At 36.2% G+C, this 12,557-nt stretch overlaps 1 protein-coding gene across 1 annotated transcript in view; it reads left to right on the top strand.

The window, feature by feature from the left end:
- The window catches only part of LOC150103044 (uncharacterized), a 96,904-nt gene that overhangs the window by 27,013 nt on the left and 57,334 nt on the right, over nt 1-12,557 (top strand). The window contains exon 3 of the mRNA XM_090398066.1: nt 4,691-4,900. Within this exon, the coding sequence (XP_090254192.1) occupies nt 4,691-4,900 (210 nt within the window). The remainder of the gene's footprint in view (nt 1-4,690; nt 4,901-12,557) is intronic.

Here is a 12,557-nt window from a genome sequence, read left to right as displayed (position 1 = left end):
TATCTCAAAGACATCTCCCTTTTGTTTCTTATTTTTCTGTTCTTTGCACGGAAATCTCTACTTGTCACTCACAGCTTGACTCACTCTATGAATATTTTAGTTTTTAATAACTAGGGGGGGAAATGATCTAGTTCTGCTATATCATATTTATCCGGGACATATTTAGATCGCTATAACGACCTTTAATTTGATTTTTGTTAGTGATAATTCGAAATCTTAATTTTTTATTTCTCTTTTCAATAGCGAAATTTCCTGGGTATCACGAATTCTCTTTTATTCCTAGTATTTGGGTGAAATCCCTCAGCTAAGAAATCGATAAATTTTATAACCACGCTGTTACGGTGGCAAGTATCACTAGTTCCATGTACTCTAATCTTAAAGGACCGACTGCGTTTTTTTTATTTGGTTCATTATCTTATTGCGATTTCATCGAGATAGCTTCTGAGAAAAGGATTGCTTGGATCGTGTGTTTTGTGAGAAGAACTGATTGTCCCATGAATTATCTACAGCAAAGTAATCTTAACTGCCTGAATTATTATGCAATTAATATGAATTTTCTATTCAGTGTGTCAATGCAATATGAAATTTCAAAGAACGTGTGACACAATAACGAAATAAATTTTTAAAAATATTTGCATTCTCAACAATAACTATAAAACGATTATTTTAACCAAGCAATACATGTTCTAAATCCAAAAATCTTCAATTGAAATGCTCTAGGCAGGAGATGCTCAAACTCTTTTTTAGGCATGGGCCAAACGAGAGTCTACATTTTTTTTTAATCTAAATATATATATTTATGATATAAATCATACAGTGTAATCGTACAATTGCTAAACGTTGTTGAGTCGTGCTGTTTGTTTTACTTTTGACCCTCAGTATTAATAGTGATTATCTGTAAAAATATATTTCAAATTTAGAAGGGCTAACAATTGACCACACTACGTTTTCTTATCTCATAGATGGCCATCCATCATCCGTATTGTGTCTCTTCTACGACATGTTCGTGGGCGTTATTCAGCAGACTGACATTCATTATGTCTCCACTTACAATAAAACTAGCAAACGCTGTCCGACATCCTTTTACTGTTGAAATGCGGACTCACAGAACCTGATATTCCATCTACATTGGAATAAAAAATGACTCTACGAAATAGCCTTCCTCGAAGTATTTCCCAAAGATTACAACTTCCAGCTCTTATAATATCAACAAATTACTTGGCAGTTGACATCACATGACATTTATTTGGTATAGACCTTGCGGCCTCTCGTACGTGGGTGTGATAAAAAAAAAACAGAAAATTAGAATTATGCATATTTGTATGCTTTTCTTTCAAACTGGCGACTGGATGCGTTTACGAAAACTTTATTATTAATTGAACAATTCGAATGTGTTTTAAAAAAATCGAAGGTCCGGAATTGGAATTATTTGACTATTTACTGATGATAATCATTTCTTAAAATGATTTTTTATGAAATAATCGTTCTTTCATAGCTAATAGAAGTATGGCAGCCTCACACAATCCAGATCAGTACTAGTTTATAACAATATTCTACCAAATTATTCAGAGCACTCCAAGAACACTCTCACACAACTTACTTTTAGCAATCATAATCGTTGAAAATAAGTGAAGAAAAAGATGATATGCATGTTATCTGATTTTCATGGCTATTCTCAGCCAAATTCCTTTAATTGATCGATTTTCTCTTCACTACGTTATGTTCTCCCACTTTCAATCTTTCTCTCAATGTATTTTTTTTTCTATTTGTCGGCATTTCTTGTAGTTGGTCATTCATTATCCAGTCCACCTACACATAAAATGGGACGTTTAGAATTAACTCCCACATGGCAACGTTCACGATCTATTTGTGTGTGTACCTGCCAGTTTCTTATTTAAGGGAGGAAAAACAATCTGCAATCTTTATGACCAGCTACAGCTTCAGTTGATACGGCGCGTATAAACAGGGCGCCAGTTCATTTGTATCTCTCTCTCTCTCTCTCTACACGTCTACTTTGAAAACCAAACGGATATTCAAAATAAATGTGCAAATAAATACATAAAATATTTGCCTTTTTTACAATTCAAATAATAATGTGTCCAAATAGAGCAATGATGGTAGGAAGAAAAGTCTTCACTAAGGAACACATTTGTGGAATTATTAAAATTAATAACTATATTAAAAAGAATAAAGACAGAAATTAATGAGTATATAAATTATTCTAGAAATGTTAAGACGTTTTCCTGGAATTCTACTTTTTTACTTCCGCAAACAGTCAACTGGACGGAGAAACCCGAAAGAATAAAGAAGCAAATACGTATTTGAACGACTCGTGGATCACCAGTACAACGACAACAACCATCCTATTTACAATCTGTTGCGAATATTATGAAACATAAAATTAATCCAGTCCCCTTCTGATTGACTACAACATTGCTACCGCACTGCCTGCTGGAACTGTGGCTTCTCGAATTTAACAAGAAGTCGACAAACCAGACCTGCCCACAACTTATGAAATCTGTTTTTTTTTAAAGTCATTTAAGGAGAAGTTTCTTCGTACTTTTTAATTCAAGAAATCGAAAACCAATAAATAAATTTACAGCGATTTTTAGAAATGAACAATTCCTTCTTGAATTGCCTTTTTTTTTCAGAAACATACTCGAAACTTCTTCCAAGAATATTTATATGATTTATCAATTGCTTGTAAATTACAGACTTATTTAATGATGGCAGTGTTGGTAATCCTATGATTGCAATCAACTCACAGACTCAACTTTACAAAAGAAGAAAATAATGTCACTAAAAGGCTGTGCATTCCATTGGATTCTTTGCCGATATGTCATTATATCGGATAGATTTTAAATTCTTTCATTTCTAAAAAAAGATTTTTAATGTTTTTCTTATAAACACAAAACTGAAGACTGCATAGTTATTATTTCGTGCACGTTTATCTTCCGATATAACATTAGTGAGTGTTTTCGTTTCTCTTTCGACTTTTTCTAACCAATCATGGAAGAGTCTTGGGATTAATTATCTTCAAAGTAGGATTCTTCAGCACAAGTATAGTTGCTCCCAGCATTCCTGCTAATATAAAATTCTAACTTGCAAACTACAGTTTTTGGCGTCGTTAACAGCTTCTCTCATCGCATTTCATTTAATAATGTTAATTTGTCAAAACGTTCGCCTTTTCAAGGTTCATTCTCTAAAAAGAAAAAAATGATGTCATATATTCGGTAAGCTACGGAGGATGTCGCATTAGTATTGTGTTTTGTTTGCTGAACACTGAAGCACAAGTGTCACAGAGAGGTTTCGTTCACTTCATGTTCATTCTTGTGGCCACTGACAGCGTAGTGCGCTTAAGGTACTTATGGGTGATCGATCTTCAGTCATTTTCCTTAAATTACGCAATATGTCCACAGGTTCTTCGTTTGTAGTGATGGAAGGTCACATCACATTCAGTATGGCCACCCATCTTTAAAACAAAAGTACTGCTTAAAAAAAAATGCAAATTTCATAAATTCCATGAACTTGAGATTAATTATCATCAACCGATCAATTCCTAGGATGTTCTAAAATTCATGAACTGGTACTGGTTGGCTGACAGCTAATCCAGTATCTACTTATTAACGCTATCAGGTTCAATATAAAATTACACAAAAAAGTTAAAAATAAAACGACAAGTGCTATAACACATTGTGTAAGTTATAGCACTGTGCTATAACTTACACAGTGCTATAACACCAAAATCAACAATCAATATTGATATCTTTTATGCTTATACGAGTATTTTGCTTTGGAGACTTCTGTGGATGGACAACATGCTGATCGTTGTGTCCAGCATATATACAATATAAGAACTTTTTCCAGAACAACTATTTGATTTGATTTGTAATCTCCAATAGATTTAAGCGTTCAAAGAGTCATCAGAAATTATTAAAAACCCTAATTAGTGCAACAAGAAACAATATGATTCTATACCAGGTTTTGTCAATTTACATAAAAACACGGGGTAAGTGGATCCCAGACACATCACGCCACCTGCTATCATAAAACAAGGTGAATTGCAGACGCAACATAGTCAGTTTATTTTAAGTATTCTGCATGATTGCATTCATTTGCAGTAATACAGAATTAGCATTAATTTACTTGTTAGCTCGATCAGCGTGATATGTTTAGTTTGTTTGCGAACTTCATATTTATAACGAATGTAACGTCACATCTTAGTGAAATTCGAACCCACAGACAGATGTTTGCAAAGTAGAGACACTATCCACTTGGCCAAACAGACCGGTCTATATGTTGAACAAATAAAACCCAACTGGTCGCAAAGAACAAAGTGTAGACATCTCTTAACTGAAAATTTGAGAATATAAATTAAATATCTATTATAGGTTCTAATAATGATATGGTACATAATGGACTATTTTCCTTATTGAGTGTGGCACTCCTTTTCCCTGCCCCCTAAAAAAGAAAAAAACGATCACACTTAAGAAATAAATATCGCTGAGCATAATTAAATAACCCTCTTAACTACCCAAAATGAAATTTACCAGGAAGTTAAAGTCTAGTCAACTTTGTAAACTTAATAAAACAAAGATTGAAAAATTAAGATCTGTTCACATTTAAAATACAAAAACCGGATTCATAAATGTTAAAATTTCTCATCCACTACTAACCTTTTACTTTTATTGCAGGTCCAACTTCCTGAACATCAGATCCGCCAGTTGTGTCAAATGTCCAGAGAAATTTTTTTACAACAGCCTATGCTAGTGGAACTCGAAGCGCCAGTCAATATTGTTGGAGATATCCATGGGCAATACAAAGATTTATTGCGCCATTTTGACAAGACAGGTTATCCTCCAGATGCGAATTATCTATTCTTAGGCGATTATGTTGATAGGTAAGAAATATTGCTATATCCATTATGACAAATATCTAAAACGGCTTCTGTTTTATTAAAACTTTGTACTATTATTTTCCCTACATCTTGCACTGCATTAATTCTCAGAATAAATTTGTCCAGTGAAACATATATGCCAGGCCAACAGCTGATGGGTATATGTGTTACTAACAGAGAACCACCGCAATGGATTACATTATCACTTTGAAAATAGCCACAGCCTTCAGGAAAAATGTATAACATTGATGGATGTATCTAATCTGAAACACTGTTTAAATGCTTATTATCTGCCAGTATAATAACCCAATTTATCTCAGTTGTCTTTAAAATTGTCTCGCATCCTCTTAATAATATCACGGTATACAAAAATGTATAGTATTTGGTTTTGATCACAATTACTTCTATTTGTGATGCAGCCTTTAACAGTCCAGAAAATTTCTATACTTTTTGTACGATTTCATCGTCAGAGAACCTTTCTAGAAGTCAGTTACATCACATATCACACGTTTGGTCCGTCATCCTGATATCGAATACAAGGTGGATTTTTTTTTGTTCTAAAACGGGCTGTGCTGGCCATATCAAGTTACCATCTAATATGTATCGGTTCATCAGAAACACTGCGATATATTTTTACAGTGCACAGATTTTAACTTGGTCTCTGTTTTTATGTCTGACAAATGTGACGTGTTCTTTGGGGTTTGTATGTTTGCAAGGAGATGGTATCAAGGAAGAATTAGACTATATTTGACAGATGTAAATATTTATCTGAGACTGTTTAATTATTCATCGATTGAAAAGGCTTAGAAAATCCATTACGAATTTTCTTCGCTTTTCATAGGTCAAGCGATTAGCTTGATTCGATATTGACTACTAAATATTAAAGACCATTTCCTTCAGCATCAGGTGAAAATCTGTTCTGTAATATAGAACAGTTCGTTAACTAACTGAAACCAATAAATAGGAAATCGAAATTTATCAATAATAATTACCTTTTCTATAAAAAGAAAATCAATCCACTATCAAAAATCTATTATTGTACTTTAGCAATTTTGCTATATATATGATGCAAAAATCAAGAACACAAGGTGGGCGTTTATAAAAACATTATTTCTTTCAACTTATAACTGGTGGGTGTTTGTACGTAATGGTTCGTATGACATTTATTCTCTCCGATTGAAACGGAAACGCTGACGTCAAACGTAACCTCTTAAAAGAAAACTGCAGCTGTTTGTTTGAACTTCATGATACAAGTAGAAATATCAGTTCTTAATAACTGACCTTTTGTAGTGTTTCTTATTTTATTTTTTGGATTGTCTTTCTCAATGTATGCTCATTTATCTGGAATGATACGAGCTAAAAAAATGGCCAACACCGTGCCAATAACTTGTTCACTAACAGAGCAATTACTCTTTTCACTAGCTAGTTAATATCTACTGTGCTTAGCATTAGTCGCTGTAGTGACCTTGATAGCAACGTGTATCTGTTAACTGTTAACGTGTACTCTCATGTCACTTTGCTTGTTATGAAAAAAAAAAAAAAATCCGGAAGGAAATCCCTGCATCTAGGAATGAGAACGACTACCAACATCTTCAGTTAAATTGGTCCAAATATTGGATTGATTACGAATCAAATTTACGATGTTTTTAATTTACACTATAAATTATGTTGCCATAAGTGTCCGGACATCCCCATAGCTCTAAGTTGCCTCGACCGTGTGATGCAAATACACGTCCACAACGATATATAAGCACAGGCACGTGGCCATTAGCAGTGTAGACAATCTTTGTCATCAGGATGAGTGGACGGAAAGAGTTGAGCCCGTTATATATCCTACGTGGTATGATAGTCAGAGCCCATAAGTTCAGTCATTCAGTCTCCCCGATTCGAGAGATTTCTGCCACATTGCACGTGCCCCGGGCTATTGTCAGCGAGGTGATCGTGAAGTGGAAACATGATGGAACCACCAAACCCCCCCTCTCCCGAACTGGTAAGCCCAAGAAACTGACAAATCAGGACCGGTGAACTCTCAAGCGTGTTGTCATATAAACCGTCAGTTACCCTTAGCAACCATCGCAAACGACTTCCGCATGAGCTTTGGAACGGATGCCAGTAACAGAACAATTCAGCGGGAGGTGTTTGCTCTTGGGTTTCGTGGTCGTGCCGCGGCTCACAAGCCCTTGATTACACTAGCCAGTGCCCGGTGTCATCTGGAATGGTGCCAACAACACCTTCATTGGACTGCATATCTATGGAAGAGAGTCCTGTGAAGCGATGAATCGCGGTACACGATTTAGCAATCCGATGGACGTGTCTGGACCTAGCGGATATCTGGTGAATGATGCTTACAGGAATGCCTTGCATTGATCATAAAATTTTGAGGCGGTAGCATAATGATCTGAGGCTTTTTTTCCTGGCTTGGACTCGGCCCATTGGTTTCTGTGTCCTGATCTTTAAACGCTGATGCCTAACATGACATTTTGGACAATTCCATTCTTCCCACACTGTGGCAACAGTTTGGAATAGGCCCTTTCCTGTATCAACATGATAACGCATCTACTAACAAAGCAAGAGCCCTAGCTCGTGGTTTGAAGACATCGAGGTGGAAGAACTAAACTGGTCAGCCCAAGCCCCGACCTCAATACTACTGAACATCTTTGGGGTGAGCTGGGTCGAAGGTTGAGTGCCAGATCTACTCGCCCAACTATCACTCGTCAGCTGTTCGCCTTATTACAGCAGGAATGGAAATGAATTCCAGCAATAGTTTACCAGAACTTAGTGAAAATCCTACCTTGAACGGTAATGGCTATAATAGCAGCGAAAGGAGGTCCGACCTCGTATTGACAGCAACGCTGTAGCCACGGAAAATACAAACAGTTACTGTCCACTCGCTTTTGGCAAGAGAATGTATTTGTTGCAAATAACTGAATTACAAATCTGGGAGGGATAAACAAACAGTTACCGTAGTCTTCTCGAAGTCAGCTCATATCCAGAAAATAAAACATGTAATGACAACTGGATTAATTTCGGATTGCCATTTACTAACAGTAACATTATGATAAGTCCTTTATAGATTGCTGATATTCTCTGAAGCGGGGAAGAGAAATCCATAGGACGTTAGGTAATAACAGAAGTAAAAGCAGAGCTTAATTTTAAAGCATCTCGGGATGATTCGACAAAATTAATAAAAGTGCAGACCGAGGATATATATCCATCAAAAATTGATTAACAAACCAAACCAACTGAATTCGTTAAGATATGGATAGCCAAATTCTCAAAACAGTATGTTAGTATCAAATGATATAACTCCGTAATAAATTATTAAAATATAATACAACATTTTCTAAGTCATCTGATATGAGACATTTTTGGAATGGAATATTTTTTGGGACTTCTACTCATGAAAAGCTGTAAACCCATAGTACTCTACCGTGGGCATGCTAAGCATTATTTTTAATATTTTATTGTACATTTTTATGTACATTTTTAACATAATTCGAAGACCTGGAACTTTTTCAAGTCAATTCAGGATCCAAGAAAATCGCAAACATCCATGCTGACGGCGAAATTCGAATCGGCAGTCTGTTGGTTGGAACAGTACATTTACCACTTGGCCAATCAGGACGGCAACCAATGGTAATTGTATTGGTGGAATGGAATGGAAAATGGATGCTGACTCCCTGTTGTTCGTATGGAATAAATATAAACGTTAAATGATCCTTAGTAATTCTTCTGTTCAGAAGAAAATTCATTTTTACACTGAATTGTAATAAACCGAATTTGATGACAACACGAATGTCAACTCAACACAATTCAGTTACTCTGTGAATTAGGTGATTCTGGAGTTTGCAATTTCCGTTAGTTTGTTATCGGTGTTTCAGATTAAACAACAAAAGCAGCTCTTTTCTTATATAATCGTTTAACAAACGAGGCTCTTAACTTGTGGGATTTTATGATTACGGATATCGCGTTCAGAGAACATTTCACTCCGACAGAACTCCGTTTTGTATTATTTTGTTTTTCAACAAAATCGAAGACTGAATTCTTCAACTTTCCTGGTGTATCAGTAATCAACTAAGAATGCGTATTAAAACCGGATTATTGGGATATTTTATGAAATCGGTGGTGTACTAATTGGATAAGTCTGTTACTCTCTGACTGTAATGAAAATGTAGGATTAAGCTACTTCTTATCTCCTATAAGTTTTGAATAGCGGTTTAAATCAATCAATAAAGGGTCTTCTTTCTTTTATGAAGCATCTTGGGACAAAACAAAAGTGTCACGAAAAACTTCGGAGAAAATACCATGGTTGCTCTTGATATCTGTAAGGCATCTGATTGGATACACAGAAAGGATTTAAGTAAGCTCTCGTTAAGTGGTTTACTCTAGACTTTTGTAACCGCGTTACTAGTTCTCTCTCTCTCTCTCGGGTCATCTACTGCATTAGGATCATGATTTTTCCCCTCAAACTAACTGGTGCAGGGGAGCACCAAACTGGCTATTTCACCAACTAACCTCCATCTGTATGTCAGATGGAGAGGTCATTTATGCTAAAACAAACTGGAGATTTAAAGAAAGAAAGAAGATAAATCTTTTCTAGAGATTTGGGTATTATCAAAGAGGTTTTTTTGATAAAATAAGATAACATAAGAAATTTTGCTATTTGCTACTGTAATTCTGCTAGATCATCTACCATCTAATGAGGTCAGTGGAGCACCGACGGAGGGGGCCAAGGGGCTCCTGGCTCCCCCAAAAGAAAAAGGAAAAAACACTAGAAAAGTTTCCAAAAATCTTTTCCTAATTAAAATTATTTTTTTTTTATTTATATTATGTCGTGTCTTCTATTTCTATACTACTTATGAATTAGCGGTCACATAAGGTAGGAATACCCTCTCGGGAATCACGGCCGCTGTGGACACAAGGCGAACGAAGTATTGCTCCGTCGGACAGAGCGCTAATTCGTTTGCCCGAACCGGGCCAAAGGAGATCATGGTTATCATGTATTGGCAATCACTGCAGATGCTCAGTCATAGGTCGTATGTAATGCGTAGGGTGTATTCTCAAATCGTACACTTAACTCCCCCCCCTCCAAGATTAAACCTTGAGTGTTCGTCCCCCCCCCTCAAGATTAAATCCTGAGTGCGCCAATGAATGGGGTTATGATAACCTCATTGAAAAATGGTTTCGAGATCATTTCAGGAAACAGCATTCAATTTATACAATCAAAATTACATAAATTGATTGTTGATAAGCACTGTGATACATAAATCAAGAAACTTCAAGAATATCTCTGTCTACATACTTAAATATTGATCTTAACCATTCTTCGTTGAGATTATCCGCGCGATTAGCCTAGTGGCTGCGCGCTTCGCACCCATATGACTGGGGAAGGAGTGTCCCAGGTTTGATTCCCATCGAAGACGTGAGGAATGTGAGGATCTTCCTCAGCATAGCCAAGTTAGCCGGTCTTGGGCGCGGCAGTAGGGTTTTTTCCGCCAGTTTATTTGGTGTTTTTCATCCCGCAGCCAGGCAAACCGGCCCCCCGAACACACACGGATCTACAGCCATAAATACTTAACCCCCCATGAGGGGGCTCAACTCGCCCCAATAGGGATGGGGGAGGAAAAGGGAGGAAACTCCATAAGAAAATATTAATAAATTGAGATTATGACCTCATCGATTCTACTACTAGCTAGCAAAACTCAATCCATCTTTATTTCTAAAAAAACTTTTGATTTACTTTTAATAGTTACCAAATCCCAGAAAAAAAGTATCCTCTTGAGATGACTTTAAACATCTAGTCTATCTTAGCATAAGCATATCACGTGTCATCTGCTCGGCATCTAAGAAACCAGCCTTTCTCTTTTACTCAGGATACTGCTAAACCCTACACAAATCATAAAATCTACCTGACCATCGAATACGATTCTTACATCTCGGGCGATGTCCCCAAGATCTTCCTATAACAGCTTGAACTAGAAAGAAAGATTATGGTGGAATAAGGGTTAGAAAAGGTCAGCTCTAGAAACAACATGCCACTTTTACAAGCACTTCAATGACCAAAATAGCGTGAAATCCAGTGCGGTTTCACGATGGGCAATGAAGATCATCCACCATCTAAAATCTTTCGACATTCATGTTTACAGTAGAATTCGAACTCACAGACTGTTTGGTTGGTTGGAGAGTGGAGACGTTATCCATTAGTCTATTGATGTTGGCTAACTATACCAGGAATCAATAGATCAATGATCCATCTCTCTCTCCGATTCGCTTCACTATTCGGAAAGACGTTCCACAAAGATATTTCCACAGTCGGTAAACAGGATCTATTAACACAAGTAACAAAAAAATAACACAACTCACAGACCAAATTTCTTCCTTTTTTTTCATACCTTTGCTGCTCTCCTTGGGAGCAGCAAAGGTATACCTTCTTCCGCATGTCTGATACCTTCGGATACCTTCTTCCGCATGTCTGAAATCTAACATTAACATTTTTTTCCCAAAAGTTTCGCTTCTCAGCGCTGCTGGTGTATGCTGTTGGTTGTATAACCCTTTTAGAGCTACTATCTTTTATTTAAAAAATAGCACTCATCTAAAAATGTTTTCTGAAGGTTGGCAGAATCGTGTGGTGAATTTAAACTGAAGTTAAAAAGTATAATAGGAAAAAAATGAATATCACCAAGACTAGTGCGAAAATGGGCAATGTTAGTAAATTCTTAAACATTCGCGCCATACCATGGAAGATAAGCTATTCTTCTTCTTTATAATTCAGTACATAAATATATATATATTTCTTTAATATATTTTAAATAATTTATAAATTTATTACATTAGATACCAAAGCGACAACAAAACAGTCCCAAGAAAAAAGTTTTGAAATTTATAACTAAAACTCGATTTCCTTCCCAACTGGATTCATTAGTCTACGATGTTTCCAAAAAACAACTTATCAAATGTAAAAAGTGGACCCCGTACTGTGGAAGCAAGAAGCTAGTGCAATTTAAAAGTGGACATTTGGCTGACATTGTTTTAATTGTTAACAATGTTTGCTCAAATTCCAGCAAATACCATGACAGCAATATCAGCAATACCATTATTAAAATAATAATAATATTATTAGATATATGAAGAGCCAAAGGCTTCAATTCGGCGACATATAACTTGTTTAAGTTAAGGGATATTACATCCCATATAGTTTCTCAGCCGAATAAGAAACTCAAAGAGTTTCATGCCGAATATAGTAGAAACTATGTAAAGTTCGGCGATTCCAAGCGTAAGCAAATACCTGGATACTGCCGCAACTGACCCCAAAGGTAGTGCAAGTTGAGGCAACTCTGAGGCAAATATCAAGAATAGTGATCGGAACTTGCTCCACCTTTGACACGAGTTGCCTCAGCTTGCACTACCTTTAGGGTCAGTTTCGGCAGTATCCAGGTATTTGCTTACGCTTGGAATCGCCGAACTTTACATAGTTTCCACTATATTCGGCATGAAACTCTTTGAGTTTCTTATTCGGCTGAGAAACTATATGGGATGTAATATCCCTTAACTTAAACAAAATAAATAATAATAATAATATGTCAGTTAAGACATTACCTCTTAGTTCTTATCTTAGACTACTTCTAAGTTGCAGCGAACCTCCAGCTTCTCTTGTATACCT

This window comes from Typopeltis vanoorti, chromosome 9 (genome assembly GCF_054136105.1).
Source record: "Typopeltis vanoorti isolate ZY-2024b chromosome 9, IOZ_Tvanoo_1.0, whole genome shotgun sequence".
NCBI lineage: Eukaryota > Metazoa > Arthropoda > Arachnida > Uropygi > Thelyphonidae > Typopeltis > Typopeltis vanoorti.
The sequence above is the reverse complement of the archived record's forward strand: the minus strand, read 5'-3'. Positions and strand labels throughout refer to the sequence as shown.